At 39.9% G+C, this 21,590-nt stretch overlaps 1 protein-coding gene across 3 annotated transcripts in view; it reads left to right on the top strand.

The window, feature by feature from the left end:
- The first annotated feature begins 673 nt into the window (after positions 1 to 673).
- ADCY1 (adenylate cyclase 1) overlaps positions 674 to 21,590 on the top strand; it is a 334,238-nt gene continuing 313,321 nt past the window's right edge. For all 3 annotated transcript variants that reach the window (XR_003566882.1, XM_027837234.1, XM_027837233.1), the window contains exon 1: positions 674 to 1,376. Coding sequence is in view for 2 of the 3 variants with exons in the window: in XM_027837234.1 (XP_027693035.1) it covers positions 747 to 1,376 (630 nt within the window). In the remaining variant the exon portion in view is untranslated. The remainder of the gene's footprint in view (positions 1,377 to 21,590) is intronic.

Below are 21,590 nucleotides of genomic sequence, written 5' to 3'. Positions count from 1 at the left end.
GAGATGGGAACCTAAAACGGACTCCAGCGTGGTCCTGTTGTCAGATCTGTTTTCTTCTTTTCAATCTGGTCGGATTGGGGAGACGTGTCTGGGTTCTCAAGCAGCCAGTGCGCAGGCGCAGGCCAGTCGGCGCCCCAGAGAAATGCTCTTGAACGTAGGAAGGAAGGGGATCTCCCTGTCTCCCTGCTTCCCTCTCCCTAGCTCCTTTCCTCTGTCCTCTTCCTCCTTCTCTTCCTCTCCCCGCTTCTTCCTCGTCTTCGCTCCTCCCGCTGTCCGTTTTTTCTCAGTCCTCGCCCTCTTTGCCTTGACGCTCAGACTTTAGCCTTGCCACCGTTAGCGCGCAGCCCGCTGCCCGAAATGCTCCCGGACGCGCTCCTCTTCCTCCGCAAGGATAGGATAGGAGAGGAGAGGAGAGGATAGGGGGCAGGCTAGGCTAGCTCCGCCTAAGCTACCCCATCTCTCGCCTCTGCATGACTTTTTTTCCGTCTGGCTTTGCTCGATTCCGACTCTTTGGATGGTGTTGGGGATCACCGGGAGCGTATTATCCTTTGAGTCCCGGCGAGACAAGGGGTGACTCTGTAGCCCTGGTGCTTGGCTCTTGGAGACGCGGCGGCGGCGGCTTTGGCAGCGGCGGCGGCGGCGGCTTTGGCAGCGGCTCCTAGCTCGGAGGCGCCCTCGGAGCCCCTCTATGAGCTGGAGAGGAGCGGGGGAGGAGGGGCCCTCGGAGCATCTCTTCCCTGGGGTTTATGCATGGCACTGACATGGAGGAAACACCGTTTCGGAAAGTCAAAACAAAGAGGAGGAAGTGTCCACCCTGCGGCTGCGCCCCCCCGGGGGGCTCCCCGTTGCTTCTGGAGGCCATCGCGTGCGAGGACGAGTTCGACTGCAAGGAGCTCGAGTCCCTTTTCCGGAATTACAACCTGAAACTGGAACAGACCTCCACGCTCAAGGCGCTAGCCGTGCTCATAGTCCTGACGGGTACCCTGGCCCTGGGGGAGCTCATGTCCGGCCCCAACCTGACCATCTCCAAGGGCTCGCACCCCGTGCATTGCATCATCTTCCTCTCCCTCTTCATCGTTACCAATGTCAAATACCTGCAGGTCACCCAGCTCCAGCAAATCGTCAAACTCATACTGCTCTTCAGTTTCACCTTCGCCTTCCTCTGCTGCCCTTTTTCCCTGGGGGCCTACGGCATCGAGCCTCCCACCTCCCCAGAGCAGGGAATGTGGCAACTCATGCTGGTCACCTTCGTTTCCTATTCCCTGCTACCGGTGCGGAGTCTGCTGGCTATCATCTTTGGGATAGTGGTGTCCGTCTCCCACCTCATCGTCACTGCCACTTCAGTGACTGCCAAAAGACACAGACTCTGGAGGACGGTGAGTCCATGGCTCCCCAAGTTCCCTCGACCCCTGCTTTCCACCTTTCTTCCTCAATTCTTCCTTCCCTCTCCCTTTTCTCTCCAATCATTGGAAGGGGGAATAGACACCCTGGGTGCGACTGTAGGGTAGAGATAAGGGAGCCTCTTTAGAGAACAGGGTCGTGTGTGTGTGCGTGTGTGTTAGTGTGTGTGAGTGTAAATTCAGGACAAGGGACTCGTGTGCGCGTGTGTACACACATCAAAGGGAGGCAGTAAAGGAGAGTGACTGTGTGTAAGTGTGTAGGTGTGTTCCTAGAGGCTTCCCACCAGCTCTAGAGCGGTCGCGTGTCTGCTCGCGCGGCAGCTTTAGGACGTTTGTTACCTGTGTGCGCCTACCCTTTGCAGCTGGATCCCTGTCGGGCTGCTGCGCGTCTGCGTCGAAGGAGACTTTAGAGAGACCGCAGGCCACTCAAAGGCTTGGGGAGGTCGGGTACCTGGCTCCACCAGCGAGAGAGACAGGGTGCATGGAGTCAGGGACCATCGGAGTTTAGGCGTGACGCCCACAAAGCCCACTGACCCTACTTTGTCCTGAGAGGTCAGAGGAGCAAGGATTGGCGAGTTTTAGCAGGTTAACCTCCCAGATGGGACATATACGGGAAAAATGCGCTTGGTGAGGTCATGAGAACTGAAGGGAGGAGGGGGCTCCCGCAGGCGTCTAGGGGGATTGGAGAGCTAGCGAAACTCCGAAAACCTGGTCCAGGGATCGCAGGATCTGAGTTTGGGACCTGGAAGGAACCTTAGAGGTCATTTAGTACAAAATCTTGTTTTTTTTTTTTTTTTTTTTTACACATCAGGAAACTCAGGCCTCGAGCGGCGAAGTGAATTTCTGGGAGGTGTCCTTGCCCTATTCTTCCTGTCCCGGTATTTCTTTCCCCTAGCTCAGCTGCGCTTACTCCTGCATCCTTCTGGCTTCACGTACTTCAGAGCCTGCAACTTAGCACGGCTTCCAACTTTCCACCTGCCCAAGAACGCGAGAAATGTTTCCTTAGCTCTGCAGCATCCCGGGGACCGGGCCCAGCTAGGTGGTGGCAACTGCTGCTGCAGACACCACAGACTCAACTGTTGGGGCAGCCTCCACGACAAATTCCTTTTCCCTTAACCCCAGGAGCTGCTGTTTATAGCTCTTCGGGACTGTGTGTGTGTGTGTGTGTGTGTGTGTGTGTGTGTGTGTGTGTGTGTGTGTGTGTGTGTGTGTGTGTGTGTATGTGTCTGGGTCTGTGTGTGTCTGGGCTGGGGGCCTAAGGACTGGAGAAGCGGACGAGTAGCGTGTATACCTGCTTTGCCTGTTTTGGTCTGCGTTACACCCTTCCCAACTCCCTGAGCCGCCGCTTCGATTTGTTTTGGGCTTACTCTGCACTTGGGAGAAATGAGAGGCTTTTAAAAGGGGTCGCGTGCAGGCTAGGTTTGGGAATGGAAAAGATCCAAATCTTTTCTGGACAAATGTGATGCTCTGGGAGGGAATCTCTGCGACTTCCGAAAAGACTAAATTAAGAGTAATCAAGGGCTGGGAGATGTATTTCGCGGGCTATTGGTATTGCTTTCCCCAGCGGGTTTGCTTGAGAGCTTCCAAACCAGTGGGTCGCAGTCACCCAGGCGAGCACTAGTCAAGTGGCTGAGACCGAGGCACTAATTCAGACATAGGACATATTGTACACATTGGCATGCAGGTTTGAGCTGGACACATGCACTACAATTAACCTGGGAATCACAGCTGCAGAGACTTGCCTAGTAAGGATTATTCATGGGCAGACCGCCCTGAGCTGGGGCCGAAATACGGTTTTCTAGTGGGGGCAGGGAGGAAAAGGAAGGGATTATCTGGGCTTTATAATGCACCCTAATAAACCAATGGTCTATTTTTAAGTTCCCGGTTAGCATTTGCCTTTTAAAACACCAGAGACACCATATGTGTAAAATGAAAAGCTTTTTTCCCCTGTAAGAAAGAAAGCCTCTCTTTAATTCAGCATCCCTTTTACAGCAGCAGAGATTCTTAAAGAAGTAAGAGACAGGACTAACAAGTTTATCTCCTGTGTGAGAAAACAAACATTTCCTAAATGGCATGCCGAGGACCTTTGGTATCTTTGGTACAGGTGAAAACAACCAAAAGCTGTAGGTGGTAAAACAGCCTGGTGTAATGTGGAAAAATCATTGAACAAGAAACCAAAAGACCTGGATTTTACTCCCAGCTGTGCTGCTGACTAGCTTCTTGAATGTCCCTTAACCTCTTTGCTACCCAGTGACTCGACTAGGATATCTCTCAGGTTCCTTCTTTCTCTGGAATTCTGTTTTTAGTGATAAAACGAATCTCTTCTTGTTTATTAACAGGTACATCAAGGTCCTTCCTATCAGAACTGTGGCTATTAATTGACCCCAGGTTTCAAAGCCTTCTAAACCATCTGATAGTTATCTCCACTTATGCTTCCCCCCACCCCATGAATTTTTTATTCAATGAGAGAAAATGGCCTACTTGCTTATAGATGGCTAGCTTGATGGTGTATCTCTCAAGAGAAAGATGTTATGAACTAAGGAAGAAACTCAATGAACTCTGTATTTCTGAAGTTGAAAAGAAATGCAGTTTACCTATCAATGTAAGGGTTAAACAAATGTGAGTTAAAGTGAACGTTTGCATGCATATAGTGTTCTCCTAGGGCAAAACTCTAAGTCCAGTGAGCTCATTGAATAAATGGATAAATGAATAAATGCTTTACAATGTTGTTTTGGGTGGTAGATAAAGGCAGGATACTTTCAGCAAAATTTTTATTTATTTTTGTCAAATGCAATGCATAATTAGAACAATTATTAATATGACTTGATTATTAGATCTTAAAACTCTTTCAATAGGCTTTGTGCAGAAAACATTACAATGAAAGTTTCTATCACTACTGGATACCTTTGATTTTTTTTAAACTGCTTTATTTGTTAGATTTTCATTTATTCCTTACTTGATCTTTGGGGTAGCAAATGGGAGGAAGAGGGATGATGTTCAATGTAATTATTCTTAATTAGCTATGTAAACCTTGTATACTTGAGATGAGAGATAGTCCATTAGTATGACAGAATATGATGATTAAGATGTAAAATTAGCACAACTGCAAATAACCGTGGTCCCTCTTGCTGTTCTGTGCCCCTGTCCTATTTCTTTGTGTAATTTAAATATCTGGAGTCGTTAACTGATTCTTGATTGTTCCCAGAATAAAGAAGTATTTCTTAGGGAATTACCTTTAAGGAGAGGGAGGAGTTGGTGGGTTTCAAAGACCTCCATAGGAACTAGGGCCATCTGACTTGATCATTTAGTCTTGTCTCCTCCCAATATAATCCTCAGTGAAATTCAGCAGTGTGTTTATACACACATGCACATACATATACATGCATGCATGCATATATACATGCATAACTGTTATGTTTATATAATATATGTGCATATATCAACACATATATAGTACATATAGATATACATATTGAGCATATATACACACAGTGGAGTGAAAAATAGAGATTGAATAAGTTGAGAGGGCATGTTATATAGAGGAAAAGTCAGAGGTTTTGGGGTTAAAAGACTTAACTTTGAATCTGGCACTGTGACGTTTCCAAGTTGAATGATCTCACACAAGTCATTTTATTCTTTTGGACATTCTGGCCCTTCCCTGCCCCATCCACTGCTAGCTCAAAATCTGTGAGCTATGACAATACTCATAGATTAGTTGAACGAGAAGCAAGTAGTTCATTCACATCATTTTACAAAATAAGGAAACTGAGGCTTAGAAAATTGAGTTTTTCAAAGTCACTCACACCTTGAACCAGAACACTAGCCTGGGTCTCCTGGTTTTCATTCAGTGTTCTTTCCACCATATCACCATGTTGCCTCCAGCATGGAGGTACCATCTCTTTGGATGCTAGGATTTGGTGTTTTGCCCCCAAAATCATGGTTTTGCAGACTCTGATTACTTTCTTTTCTGAGAATGGGGAGATTGCCTTTTCAGAGCTACTCCCACCAATTACATGTGGCAGAGCTTGGATCCAGAGAATGCAATGCTAGTGTGGCTTCCACCATCTCTGATAGTGTGGTCAAGTGACACCCTCGGATGGCCTTTTCAACTTGTCAGGACTGCTCTGTTTTATGCCATAGTTGGTAAAGCTCTGCTCTCAGATATGTGGGAGTATATATCCCTTGTATCAAAGATGCTCGTGGTGTGGCAGGTATTATATTTGTGGGATTTTCCATCTCACTTAGCTCCAATCCCATCCAGAAACTTGAAGAAATCTCACCAGTGGTCAGTCTAATAACATGGACAACTAGCTAAGTGGATAGAACACTGGACATGAAGTCAGGAATACCTAGAATCAAGTCCAGCCTCAGGTGCTTCCTAGTTCTGTGACCCTGGGAAAGCAACTTAATCTTTGCCTCAGTTTCCTCAACTAAAATGGGTATAATAATAGCCCTCACTGCATAGGATGGTTGTGAGGATCAAATTACATAATATTTATACATAGCAAACACTTAAAAATACCCATTCCTGTCTCCCTAGGTACAAAAGTTATATCAAAAGAAAAGTCTTTTGTTTTCTAAAGCAAAGAAAGCTCACATAATATAATACCTTATGTGACAAGTGAATCATAATCTCACAAGGAATATTGCCTTTTTGCTACTTAAAGTCCCTGTATAAGGCATCTTCCAGAAAAGATATTGCCCCAGGGGATCTGCTCTTTTGCCTCTGGGAGGTACCTTTAAGGTCTGAAGAGCGAGCAGACGCAGCCTACTGCTCCCTGGTGTATTTCACTGCCAGCACTGCTGTATTGCATGTGTTGTCCTAGCTGGTAACTCCAGGCATCCCCCATGTTCTCTCTGCAGTCATTCTTGTTCGCTGGGTGACCTACAGATAGTATTCTTTTGGTTCTAGAGGCAGGAGTAAGAGATGGGGGGGGGTCTTTAAGGTTTCCTCTCCTGGTGGGGCAGAGGTTTATCTTTCTTCAGTAAACCAGTCTCTAGGAGGACTGAGAGCTCTTGCATCATAGCTTAGGGAAAAGAATAATGAAATTGAAGTCAGAACATTTGGGTTTGAATTTGATTCTATTGCTTATTAATTCTGTGATCTTAGGTGAGTCATTTCATCCAGCCATTTCCTCATCTGTAAAATTAAAGAATTGGCTTTTAGGTGCTGTTTAAAGTACTTGAATCCCACAAGTTGCTACCAGGGATTCTACCATATATATCCCTTCCATATAGTCACAGAGACTCATCAAGCATATTTCCTTTAGAGTGTCACCCCAAGGACTCATTTCCATATTTGGTTGAATGAGGCTGGGGAGCACTGACTCAGTTGATCAAATAAGCCTGTGCTGGACTCTGAGGTCCTTTTCAGCTCTAAATCCTATGAATTTATGATCTTACCCTAACCTTAGATCCTCCTTACATCTAAGAGTAAAGTTGGAGAGCCTTCCCCACTAAGTGCTCACTACCCCCAGTAGTTCAGAGGCTGATAAGAAATTCTAATTCTTCCTTGATTTACTTCCCTGAAATATTTAGATGGGATTATTCAAGTCATTACCTATATTGGCTTCCCATAGATGTTGTAGCAGTTGTTAACATATAACTTATCTACAACCCTCCCAAGCCAATAAGAAAAGGAAACTTGAACTCTGCTCAGATTGAAATTATTATCCAGGTAGGTTTTCTAGTTTAGAAAGACTATGTCTCCTATTTGGTCCATGGAACATCCATTTAGTTGCCCATTAAGAAAGTACACTCTATAAGATCAATGTTTTCCAAACTTTGTGTAATTTGTGACTGGAAAACCACAGTTATTGCAAATCATTACATGATTTAGCAGAATAAATAAGTAAATATTCTTTCCATAGATGACACAGTTCTATAACTAGGGTGAGGTAAATCTGACCCAGCAATAGCACTGCTAGATCTGTATCACAAAGAGATGAAAATAAAAAAGGATCTCAACGTACGGAAACATGTATAGCAGCTCTTTTTAGTGGTGGCAAAGAATTGGAAATCGAGGAGATGCCCATCAATAGGGGAATGGCTAACCAAGTTGTAATATATGATTGTAATGGAATACTATTGTGCTGTAAGAAATGATCAGGATGCTCTCAGAAAAACCTAGAAAGATGTATATGAACTGATGCAAACTGAGCAGAACCAGGAGTACAGTATACACAGTAATAGCAATACAATTTATGATCAACTGTGCATAACTTAATTATTCTCAGCAATACAATGATCCAAGATAATTCTAAGGTCTTAAGATGAAAAATGCTATCCAGATCCAGAGAAAGAACTGATGGAGTCAATGCAGACAGAAGCATACTTATTTTTTTAACTTTCATAATTTTGGGGGAATTCTCTGTTTTCTTTTACAACATGACCAATATAGAAATATGTTTTGCATTACTTCACAGGTATAACTGTCAAATTACTTGCCTTCTCAATGAGAGGGGAGGAGAGGGAGTAAGAGAATTCAGAACTCAAAGTTTTAAGAAATGAATGTTAAGAATTGTTTTTACATATAATTGGGGAAAATAAAATATCAAATTAAAAATAAAAAAAGATTTTCCATTAGAAATAACTAAAGCAAATCAAATTAAAACAATTTTTAGACACAATCCCACACCCATCAAATTGCAAACCAGAGTAAAAGCAATACAACTCAGGGTGGAGGAATGGGGAGAATTATAAATTTATAGAATTTATTATGGAGAACAATATGATTATACCCAATTCAAGTTAGAAAATAATTATACATTTTGACCCAACAACTCCATTGTTCAGACTATGTCCTGAAATTGTAATCAGAAAGAAATAATTTTAAAAATAGCTATGTTGTCAAGGAGGTTCATAGTAGCTTTGTTTCAAAATTTCAGGGGGAAAAACTGTAAGCAACCTAAATGTCCAATGATGACAGAATGGTTAAATAAATTATGTTGCATTGATGTAATGCAATACTATAATGCAATTAATGCATGCAAATAAGGCAAGAATGAGGAGTATAAGGAACTCTTGAAAGGCCTTTTTGAAATAATGCAGCAAAATAAAAGAACAAAACCTCCCTAACATCATGTAAGATGAAAATGAAAGAGAATGAACCGACAAAGCATTGGAGATATGAAGGAAATGCTTGGAGTTTTTTGTAATACTTTGGGCCTTGAAATTAGTAATTTAATGTGTAAATAGTTACAAAAATAAATTTAATTAGTTCCATTGATGTTCAATGTTCAATTTATAATAAGTCATTTAAAATATTTTCACAGTGGAACAGGTCACTGTGACATTAGTATTAGGATAGCATTTAATACCAAGATCTTTGGGTAATAGGTAATAATTGTATTTTACTTCCTATCTACTTAGATAAATGATATTTCAGTGGAAATGACAACATCTATACATATTCTGATAGAAATATAAGGTCCAGTTCAGTCCAACTTTTACCTCTAATATAGAATCTTTCAGATAGTTAGAACAAACGAGCAGGAGATGATGCAGGGTTTAGTAGTAATGTAGGAATATGTCTCAAGGTCAGTCTAGAGGACAATTTGGAGGGTTTCTTAATTGATATGTCGATAACAGGTTTTCTCAGGTGTTCTAATCCACTGGAAAAGATTTCAATTTAATCCATTATTCATAGAATCCATAGATAGCAGAATTTCTTGGAAACCTAGGAATAATACATTCACTTTCTGTGTTTTTGAAGTTGGAAAGGATTCTTCATGAAGGACCTGTATTGGAATACTAACTCAGCAATGATTTACTGAAATCTGAATTAGTGTCATGGAAAGGGTCTAGAAAATATCTCCTGGGGCAGCTAGGTGGTGCAGTGGATAGAGCACTTGCCCTGGATTCAAGAGGACCTGAGTTCAAATCCAGCCTCAGACATATAACACTTATTTACTGTGTGACCCTGGGCAAGTCACTTAACCCCATTGCCTAGCCAAAAAAAAAAAAGGAAAATATATCCTGAGTTTTGGGGTATAGAGCAGAAGTACCTCATTGCTTGACTTCCTATTGATGATAGCCGATTCTGGGAATGAGATACCTAATATGATATTCCTTAAGGTAGCCAGACTGAGCAAAACCTTCAAGAGTTCCCTGGTTACCTCTCTGCCTTAGTCTGCTTCTAGGGATAATTTTCATGATGAATGTGACTCATGAACTGGTAGGGAACCTTTCTCTTTTCTTGTTTGACCTATACACTGAGGACGGGGCCAAGACTGGCTATGTCTTGGGAGTTGGACTGGAGGGAGGCCAATTGTTCTACAGTATTTACAATTGATCTTCAACATTTGCATGTTTAACTTTTGCAACTTAAGGCATTCAAGTGATTTTATTAGTAACCTCATTTTCATTTCTGCATTGCCAACTGCACATATTTGTGTTGGCAACCATGCACATGCACAGCCATGTGCAATAGAGAAAAATAAAAGAGAGGCATAATGCATACATGTTTGTGGAGTGGTTTGTATTCTGCCAGGCAGCCTCAAGGTTAAATGTCAACTTGCCTCTGCTATGCTCCCATACCGAGACCCTTAACCATCTCAAAGAGCACACAAAGCATACATTGCTGATGGATTATTTCAAGCTGGTGCATCCTTCATGATCTCCAGTGTCAAGCACCACCATCCCACTGTGCTTTTGGTGATTCCTAAGCTGATTCCTGCTGTGGAAGCCCATCTTTCTTATGAGCACCAGTGTTTTGTCCATGATGCTCCATTGCAAGAAATCACAGAATATCATGTTTCCAAAAAAATCAAACTTACAAATGACTCACAGTACGATGATAGGATGAATGTTGAGTATTAATAAACAGCAACACATTACCAAAAATGATTTGTATGTGAAAAGTGGTGTAAAAGAGTTGAAGTCACCCATATCGTTAAATTGGGGGATAACACATGAGAGGCTTCATGCTCTGGAATTCACAACTTATCAAAAGAACCAGAGGAAGGTCTCCAGTGCATTGGAGATCTTGTGGGGAAATTGTGATCTGAACTGGTGGGAAGAGAATTGAGATTCCATGAGATCTTCTCAACTCTTTTGAAGTTTATTAATCTGCTGTAAGATTCCCATTTTCCTCATTGATATGAAAGTGATCAAGTGCTCAGAACCAATGTATTTCAAAATTACTTCAAAGCCTAGGAGTTTGTCATGTTTAAATGAGACTACTCTATAAATTTTTGCAGATACAGTTCTCAGTAGTCACGTCATCCACGTTATAAGGTAAACGTGGGTCTTGTGAAATGATCTATTTATATGGCACTTTATATACTTAGAGTACTTTGCATATGTGGTCTTATTTGATCTTCATCACAGTCCTGTGGGTGAGATGTGGCAGAAAGAGCATTTGGAATCAGAGGATGTGGATTCAAATTCTGCCTCTAATTGTATCTGCCTATGTGACCTATGACAAGTTACTTCTCTGGACCCTAGTTTTCTTACCTGTAAAGTGAGGTGAGAAGATGAGTTGGGCTCTGATGTCCTCTCTAGCTCTACGACTCTGTGACCCGGATTCACATCCATGTTCCACTGCCTAGGTGACCTTTGACAAATTATTTTCCCTCTCTGGTCCACAGTTTCCTCATCTGTAAAATGAACGGAATTAGACTAGAAGACCTTTAAGATTTGTCCTGAGCTAAATCTTGTTGATGGTATGTTTTTATATAATAAACATTTATGGATTATGTATGGCTAGGTACTAGAGATGTTATTATCCTAAATTTATAGGTAAGGAAACTGAAGCTCAAAAGTTAAGTGACTTGTCCACGGTCACACAAAGAGTAACTAGCAAAGGAAAGGTTTGACTTTAGGTCTCTCCTTTCTGCTATATTGCATAGCCTTTCGTAGCTTCATCATTACTTAATTCTCACATTAAGTGCTTGGTGGTTGTAAGTCACAAAGGCAGGTAAAAACTGAAGAGTTTGGTCAGTACTCCATCTCTATGTCTGCTTATAAGTGGCAGCTTGAAAAAGCTTATTTGTCAGCCTTGACTCCATTCTAAATCAGATCTAATTGGATAATGATTATGGGTGACAGATTTAGTAAAGAAATTGTGCGTGTCTTATGGTCAGTCTAGTGGGATTGATTTCACAGGAAATGTTCTAAAAGTAACACATCTCTTACTCTTAACCTCCTGCTATTAACGTATCTGGCTGGTGGACTTACTTAGATTTTGGAATTTCTGTTTCATTGTGCAGAGGTAGACAGGAAATGATATACTTTTCTACTGTGCTCCCTCTCTCCTCAATTTCTCAAAGATATTGGTATTTAAATACTTTCAAGTGTCCACCATCTCGGGCAGGATTTCTTATATCACTACATGTTTTGGATGTTATAGGTTTCCCACGTTGTCCTTAGACATTTCTATGATGAGTCAGTTTCTGATCTCTGGTGACTTGGATTAGATTATGAGATTCTTGAAGGTGAATACATCAGGACATTCCTTTTTTTCTTTAAGTAAGTTTAAATGCATTTCTTGTTTCCTAATATTACTTAAAATATCACATTCTAAGCCTTCTTATTTCAAAGTTTGGATATGTTTTCTTTTGATGTTAAATCTGGGAAACATTCTTTTGTGAGTATGGAGGTATACAGTTGGTTGCCTATCTGTGTCAATGAACTACATTTCCATTATGCTGAGTTCTCCTCTATAAATAGTAAAAGTCAGATAGCCATTGGCAATATACAGAATTCATAATTATAGGAAGGATTTTTCTTTAAAATTCCAGCTAAGTTGTTGTTTTAAAAATGGGAATTCTGCTGAGGTAAAGACAATTGAACTAACCATAAAAATAGTGACCTTGCAAGAGCATTTGACAAAATAGAAGCAAATTACTTGTTTAGGTTATAGTAGTGAGCCTGAAATTTATTCTGAAAAGGAAAAGTGTGAAAGAATGAACATTAGATTTGTTGTTTGAGGACATAGTCTGGAATTCTATCTATGCTGTTTATTCTGAAACCTGAAACCTAAAGGCAGTTAAGCCTGAGGTTCAAACTCTTCTAATTGCAGGCTAAACCATCATTCCCCAGACTTCCTAAGTACACATAGAGTACTTGGAAGGATGCTTCATCAGAATGATGTGTGTTGGGATGCATGCCTGAGATACTTAGCTAAGGGGTATATCATCTATGGGGGCAGTGATACTAGCAAAAATACAATGGTAGGTAGGTTTTCCACAGGTAAATGCTGGAGAGAGGGGGAAAACTCCATAAACTATGGAAGAGTTAGTTTGACACCATGATATATCTTAAGCTTTCACAAATAGGAAAGTCATTTAACCTTTTGGGGCTTTAGTTTACTAATCTTTAAAATAAAAGAGTAGGACTTGATCTCTAATTCTAGTACTGGAGACACAAAGACAAAAACAAACACAAACAAAAATCAATCTTGCCCACAGGGAGTTTACATTCTAAGGCAAATAGGCTAGATACATTGATGAGAAAATATCAGACACCTGGAGGAGAGAGCAAGCACTAGCAACAAAGTGACCAGGAAAGTCTTTGGTAGCTGAGCTGACCCTTCAGCAAAGCTAAGGATACAAAGAGATAGAGGTAAAGGATGGGGGAGGGTGGTACAGTGTTTTCCAGGCATGGAAAACCACCTGGGCAAAGGCATAGATATGGAATACTGAGATGGGGAACAGCAAATATGTTGGTTTGGCTGGAATGTAGAATATGGGATATGGCTATGATTGAGGGGGAGTAAAATGAAATGTTATCAGGGAAAGCAAGTTGGAGTTGAATTGTGGAAGGCTTGAAATGCCAAGTTGAGAAGTTGGTACTTTATCCTTGGTACTATTAACAAAAACTGAAGATGTGCGATCAGAGGACTGATACAGCAGGGCCTACAGTTAGGAAGATTATTTTGTCAGCTTGGTTGAGGATGGATTGGAAAGAGGAGGGCCTGGAAACAAGAAGACCCATGAGGAAGGCATTGTAAGAGTTCTGTCAAGACCTCTCAGACAGGGGCCTTGTCTTGTATCTGGATAGAGCTTGAGGCTCAGAGTCAGGAAGACGTGAGTTCAAATATGACCTCAGAAATTTACTAACTGTGTAACTTTGGGCAAGTCACCTAACCTCTGTTTGTCTCAGTTTCTTCATGTGTAAAATAGACATAATAATAGCACTACCTTATCCCTCCTTCCCCTTGCCACAACTACTTTGAGTAAATTCCTGTCTCTGAAAGTGGACACTTTGACCTACGGAGCCTATGAGATCCTTCTAACTGTGTAACTTCCACTGTGCATAAATTCTATATCCACGTAGGGATAAGCAGACCAAAATTCCTGATGGACCAGTGATGCTATTATATGTTTATGTATATATACAAATAGCTTTATAACATTCTTATACTGACAAAACATAATTCTTCTAGCATACTCCCTCCCAGTGGTCTTTTTTTTTCTTTTCGTATCAGTATCCTCACTCTTGTGGCTATAACTTCTCATTTATCTTTTAGAAATCTCCTCCTCCTCCTTCTTCCTCCTCCTCCTCCATCTCCTTCTTCTTCTTGTTCTCCTCCTCATTCTTCTTCATTTCTTTCTCCTTTACCTCCTTTTCCTCCTCCTTTTTTCCTTTTCCTTATACTCTCCTTCCTCCTCATCTTCTTCTCATCCTTCTCCTCTTTATTTTTCTTCATTGCAAGCTTTCAATGTGTTTGTTGAATGAATGAACTAATCACATTTCAGAAACCATTATAGGTACCATGATTGATGTCTGGGCAGTCCATTTAGCATAAAGAGAACATTCTATGGACAACTCATTTCCCAAATCTTCTAGAATGCCAGATGAAGCCAGATTTTTAAAAGAGAAATGAGAAAGTATAGCAACAAGTGAAGATATGGATATGAAAAAAGAAGACCACTGGAAGGAAGTATGCTGGAAAAATAATGTATTCTCAGTGTAAGAAGGATGTTGTAGCTGTATAAACATATTATAGGATCTCTGGTCCACCAAGAAATTTAGTCGACTTATCTTCCTGTGGATATTGACTTTATGCACACGATGGAAGTTATATAGCTAGAAGGATCCCATAGACTCCTTAGGTCAAAGGATCCACTTTCAGAGACAGGAATGGACTCAAAGTAACTGTGGCAAGGGGGCTGGAGGGATGAGGAAAGAAACCAGAAAATAAACCTTTCTAGGTTACAGGAAGCACAAGAAGAGAACCATTTTCTTTAAAACCATATTTTGAGTTTGGGCTCCTGATCTCTTTTACATGGCTGTCATAACTGTGCCATGCTTTTGGAGTGAATTATGCAAAAGTAAACTCAAGCTTCCCAAACACAGGAAAGTTTGTACTATTGTCCATCTGTGCTAGCCAGGAACCATAATGTTAAATATTAAATGATATCATTCATATTTGCAAGAATTTCTAAGGAACTTAGTATGTTTATTCTGTTCTCAAACTTCCCTCTAACCTGGGAAGGAATAAGATTTTTCATGTTTACAGGCAAATACCAAATATAGAAAAGTGAATTTATTATCTCTCCATCACCATACATATTAAATACAAATTTAGAGAGTTTCTCACTCTTGGTTTTTAGATTATATTAAATAACCATATTCCTTACAGTATTAGAGAGGGCTGAACCCTTTTGATAGTTACAAATTTTAAATAACAATTATTATTGATACATAGGATGGTTTGATATAAGCAGCGCCATAACTAAGAATTCTGGGGCTTGGTGGAAACAGTGAGTGAAGACTTAAGCAGTTGGTTACATTTGTGCTAGGAGAGATCTATGCCCCAATTACTGTGGTTCCTAACCTTCCCACTTTGTAGGAGACATGACGGTAAAGGAAAGCAGGTCCTCAGAGAAGAGTGGAGCCTTTAAGGCAGTGTAACAAAGGTGGGGGCAGACAGAAGACTGTCAGGGAGCAAAATTTCTGCCCCCCCCCACAAGGTTTCCAGGACAAAACCCTACTTTCTACACCCTAGTTATGACTCTGGATAAAAGTAATAGTGTAATTATACCACTTTCTTGCTTTATATAGCTTCAGTCAAATATTGAATCATAGAACATTTTCATCCTTTCAAAATGAAAATTACTCATGAGTATTTCTACGAAGACAAAACAAAAACAAAAACAATATAGGTACTGTTGTGTACTGTCCCACTAATCAGTATAAGAAGAACATGTTGTTTAAAGACCAATTACCCCCAATGTAAAGTATTATTTTTGTAAAATCATTTTTTAGGGTTTTCTTCTGTCTTTTTCAAGTTACTTTTCCAGAAAAAACAATCTTCTAACTCAAAAATATTCATATAGTTGACAGTAATTAAAATTGCAAACATGCTTTAATGAGGGTGTGTCTTTCTGTGATTTTATCCATGAAACGTTAAGAACTGTTAGGCTGAGTTTAGAAAGGATTGCTTGTTTACTTAAAATTATTAGCAGAATAAAAGGTAGAATCAAAGGTGCTCGCGTATTTTGTTTTGTTTAAAGCATAGTTGCTGTAGGATAAATTCATCTAATAAAATCCACTCAAATTTTGGAAGAGCTAAATGGGACCTATTACAGGGGAATACCATATTGAAATATGCATCTTTCTTAGAATGTTCATTGTTACCCTGTCATTTGATTGTACTGAAACATAGGGAAATCAATTTCAACAAAGCTGGATTTAGATGTTTTTAGATAGTGCTTACCTATAATGTATGCACTACTACATGCCCTCATTACTCTGTAGCATTTGTAGTTACTTTGATATAATACTGAAAACAATTATGCTTCTGAAATAGTGTTTTGAAGATATATCTAAATTCCCATTTGTTACTATTGACTGTTTTTTTTTTGCATGTTTGAGTTTTACCAATCCTAGGAAATTCTTTTCAATTCAACAAGCATTTATGAGGTAGATACTCTTCTCAAGACACTGTGTTCTAAGTGCTTGGGATGCAAAGATGAAATCAGACTTACTCTATACTCTTACAGAACTTATAGCCTAACCATAACAATAGAACAATGGCATCAATAATAATAATGACTGTCATTTCTAAATGTTCAATAACTCACTAATGTTTATAGCTCACATTTACTAAATGGCCCAGTGAGTAGAGCATTAAATCTAGGGCCAGGAAGATCTAACCTCAAATCCAGCTGTAAACACTTACTAAATGGATGACTTTGGGCAAGTCTGCCTCAATTTCTTCATATGTAAAATAGGAATAATCATAGTGTCTACCTCTCAGGCTCATGGTGAAGATCAAATAAGATAATATTTACAAATGTTTGCAAATCTTAAAGCTCTCTACAAGTAGCTAATTATTATTGTTAACACTTGTGTAGCACTTTAAGATTTGAAGCATGCCTTACATTTAATAGAGAAGGGGACAAGATATATGGGACTATAAAAAAGAACTGTCTCTTGTCTCTCCCCCCTTCACCCCCCTGCACCCCAGAGAGTACTCCATGCTCACACAAAAGGGTTCTTATCCTTTCTGTGTGTCACAGACCCTTCTGTAGCCTGGTAAAATCTATGGACCCCTTCTCAGAATAATGTTTTTAAATTCATAAAATAAAATACCTAAGATTATGAAGGAAACCAATTATTATGAAATGCAATTGTCACTTTTAATGAAAATAAGCTCACAGACCCCAGTTAAGAATCTTTGAAAATTAATATCCCTTTGTCATAGTCAAAACTACCCTTTCCTCAGTGCTAATGTTTCAACCACAAATTATGAGGAAACAATCTCACAGCATATAGCGACCCTTAATAGATGTTGACTTGAATCAAACTAAATAATATTAACATGTGAATGACTGATTCAATCTAAGCAGAAATAATTGCATTTTAAAAAAGGAGGCTTGTTAACACAAATCATACACTAGTTTGTGGAATTTCAAACAGTGTAACCAAGATCAGTATTTAGGAACCAAGTTTAGGCTGTGCTTGGGGTCAGGAAAATAATCATAAGTAGGCCAACTGTGTAAGAAGCTATGTCTGGCTGTTCCCTCAACTAAGCCTGCTTTCCCCAGTTTTCTTCCCTTTGGTTGATTATCCAAGAGTTTCTAAATATTTTTCTCGGTAGCTTCCATGGCAGCTGAATGTGGCCACTGGTGGTATGAGGGGAGTGGAATAAGATGGCATTAGCTTTTTGTATGAAGATACTACCTGCAATTGAGGGGTGGATATTTTAAGTAAAGTTCTATGAAAATAAACTGAAGTTTTGCCTTCTAGGAACAGGAATCTACTCTATCTGGTTGTGCCCATCCATTAATCTTGATGAAATTTTCCTTTTAGAAGTGGACTATTAAAATATCCTTGAATCCTTTTTCCCCCAGAATGAAAGAGAACAACAATAGTTTATATAATTTAAGTCCTATTTCTAGTTATGGATTTTAACTTTTGTTTTCCTTATCAGAGCTCTTTTCAAAAAAAAAAAGTAGACAAAGTATTGACTCTGATTGCCATCATTCTGATGGAAATGCTAGACATTATGTGAATGTCCCAAGCAGGAAAGGAATAGAGGAGAAGAACATGAAGCCAATTTTGATTAACCAATGAATATTGAACATGGTCCTTGAATACTTAAGGGTGAGTCTAGCAGTCTTGAATGAACAGAGACAGAACTATTCGTGAGATTCCAGAACTGGTCATCATGGCATAGAGAAAGAGCCCTGGATTTGTAGTTGAAAGACACTGTTTGAAGTCCAACTCTTGTACTTCATGCTTGTATGACCTTGGGAAATTTATTTTATAGCCCTGGGGCTCAATGCTATGAGTTTGGACTAAACAAGCTATAATGACATGTCTGTCTCTAAAGCCTATGACTCAAAGTCCTTACAGTCATCAGAACTTGTATGTATTTATATATACTAATTCTAACTTAGTGGGTCCTCAGTATTCAGTCATTTGACAAGCATTTATTAAATGCCTCATATCTGCTAAGCACTCTTTTAAATACTGAAAATACAAAGAAATACAAAAACATGTTCCTACCCTCAAGGAACTCAAAATGCAAAGGAGATGACTATATATAAGAAATATACATAGAAAGTAAATAATCTCAGAGGGAAGGCACTAGCACTGGAGGTGGGAGACCAGGGAGGGGCATCTTGTTGAAATTTGAATTTGAGTAGAGCCTTGAGGGATGCCAGAAGGTAGAGGCAAAGAGGGAGAGAATTCTATATGAGGAACAGGTGATGAAAAGACATGGAGTTAGGAGATACTGTGTCATGTGCTAGCAATAGCAAGAAGACCATCTTGATCTTAGTGCTTATGGAGGAGAGGAGAGCATTATGACTGGAAAGGGAAGCAGTGAACAGATTGTAAAGGGCTTTAAATGTCAAACATAATATTTATTGTATGATCATAGATGTAATTGCAAGCCAATGGAGTTTATTTAGCAGAAGTTTGACATGGTCAGATCTACATTTTAGGAATAGTACCTTGGTGGCTATATAGAAGGGGTGCTGCCTTGGAGAGTAATAGGATAGCTGGGAAAAGGGGACATTTTGGGGAAAAAGATTATGAGTCCTGTTTAGAGCACGTTGATTCTGTGGTATCTATGGAACATCTAATTTGAGATGTCTAAAAGGTAATTGGTGATGTGAGACTAAAGATCAGGAAAGACTAGGAGGATTACCTATCCAGATCTAGAAGTCATCTGCATAGAATTAGTTATTAAACCCATGGGAGTTGATGAGATTACCAAGTGAGATAGTACAGAGGGAGAAGAGAGGAGGACCCAGGACAAAGAGAGGAGACCCAGGACACAAATCTAAGATTTGTGGATGTGACAGGGATGAAGAACCAGCAGAGGAGCCTGAGAAGGAGTGGGTCAGCTGGTTAGAGAGGAACCAGGAGAGTAATATCACAAAAACATGGCAAGGAGAGAGTATCCAGGTGAAGAGAATGATTGTGTCAAAGTCTAAAGAGAGGTCAGGAGTGATGATGATTGAGGAAAGGTCATTAGATTTGGCAATTAAGATATCACTGGTAACTGTGAAGATGAATGAGGTCAGAAGCCAGATTGTAGTGGATTTAGAAGTGAGTGAGAGAGGAACTAGAGGAACCTAGTGGAACCTAGTGTAGAAGGCTTTCTCGAGTAGTTTAAGAATGAGAGGAGAGTTGAAGGACAATAGCTAATGTGGGGATTGTTGGATCAAATGAGGTTCCCCACCCACCCAAGGATGGAGGCCATAGGGAAGGAGCTAGTAGATAGGGAGAGGTTGAAGATTGGAGAGATATAGAGTGAGGAAGCTAGAGGTGTTAAAAAAGACAGGAGGGCATGGGATCAAGGGTGCATGTCCAGGAGTTTGTCTTGGTGAGGAGGACTACCTCTTCATGTGATATGGGTAAAGGAGGTAATGGGGCATATTTGAGTTATATAATATGAAGAGGAAGAGAGAAGAGGGACATCTCAATGAATTGTCTCAACTTTTTTTGTGTGAAGTGTGAGTCGAGGTCCTTAGCTAAGAGGGTGGGAGGAGGGGTGCCATGGGAGACTTGAGGAGAGATGAAAAGGTTTGAAATAGCCATAGTTGTTCTGGCAAGTAGGATTGTGAGACAATTATGGGGACATGAAAGGATTGCCTTGGTGCAGTGAGGGCCCAACTGAGATTATATAACATATGTTTGTAGAGACACAAGAATTCCCAAGGTGTAACACAGGGTAACACCAACATAAAAGGGAAGTCTTTCTGGAATGTCAGACCCAAAGCCACATTTCTCTGTCACCAAGAACTGAGCTCAGTTCTTCACCTCTTCTGTTCTCATGCGTTTGGAATGGAGAATCACATAATGCTCATGTACAAATGAAGCAGTACCACAGAGTTTGCTCAGACCCAAAGCAAAGAGTTAGGCTACTTTCTCACCATCATCTAAGTCGTTGTCATTTCAGTCATGTCTGACTCTTCCATGACCCCATTTTGGGGTTTTCTTGGCAAAGATTCTGGAGTGGTTTGCCATTTCCTTCTCCAACTCATTTTACAGATGAGGGAACTGAGGCAAATAAGGTTAAGTGACTTGCCCAGGGTCAACTAGCTAATAAGTGTCTGGGGTCAGATTTAAATTTAGGTCTTCCTGACTCCAGGCCTGGCATTCTATCCACTGTGCCACCTAAAATTGGTTTCCTTTGTAATCCTCTGTTTTTATTTTCTGTATTTAAAAACATGATTCTGGGAAGGAAATCATGTGCTTGACCAGGCTGCCAAAGGCAAGAGTTTGTTGGAGTTAGCTCAAACTGGCCAGCTGATAGTTAAATTTTCAGTGTGAACATTTATACGTCAGAAATGAGCAAACAAATCAGAGCTTGATTTATTGTTTTGTTGGTTGTCTAGAATTAAGAAAATATCAGAGAAAATGTTACTAATGCATATAAAATTTAAAAGTGCATTAGTACATTTGTGAGAACTGGTTGTTAAACATTTACCAGAATACTCCTGAGTCCAGGTCACAACAAAAGGAAATGCCCCCTGTGTTAGATGGAGTAACTAGTACTCTATACCTTGAAAAAAGATTGAATTAATATTTGTCAAGACAAAGTGTACAAGATTGTTAGTAGTACTGTAGTATCTCTGTTCATATTAAAGTGATTTATAAAAAAAATTGGGTGTTCTCTTGTTGTTATTAATAATTTCTTGCCAATCATAATATTGGGAACATTCTTCTAATTTTAAATCTTAAAATATCAACTACTGAAATAAGAGAATAGGCTTTAATTTCCATTGTAACAAGGATTTCTTTTCCTGGTTGCTAAGGGTGAAAAAATTGAAAAAATCATCATTATTATTATTTTTTTTACTCAGAATATCAAGATTACTTCTTACCACTTCATAGAATCATAGGATTTCAGATTTGCAAGGCACCCATGGCCTTTTAATCCTAGTATATCTGAAAAACTTCCCTTTACAATGTACTATGCAGCCTTTGCTCGGAGACCTCCAGTGACAGAGGGATCCGATACCTTCTGGAGCAACTCATTCTACTTTAGAAAAGTGCTAATTATGAAAGAGTTTCTATTTGAATCTAACTTAAACTTGCCTCTCTGAAATTTCTACTCATTGACCCTTCTGCCTTCCAGAATGAAACAAAAAAAAATTTAATCCTTTTTCTATGTGATAATCTTTTTTTTTTTTTTGCTTTTTTTTTCCTTTAATTTGGTTAGGCAATGGGATTAAGTGACTTGCCCAGGGTCACACAGCTAGTAAATGTTATGTGTCTGAG

The sequence above is a fragment of the Vombatus ursinus genome, unplaced genomic scaffold (genome assembly GCF_900497805.2).
Source record: "Vombatus ursinus unplaced genomic scaffold, bare-nosed wombat genome assembly UNPS02014820.1, whole genome shotgun sequence".
In the NCBI taxonomy this organism is placed as follows: Eukaryota; Metazoa; Chordata; class Mammalia; order Diprotodontia; family Vombatidae; genus Vombatus; species Vombatus ursinus.
Note: the sequence above shows the minus strand (reverse complement) of the source record. Positions and strands in the feature narration are given on the sequence as shown.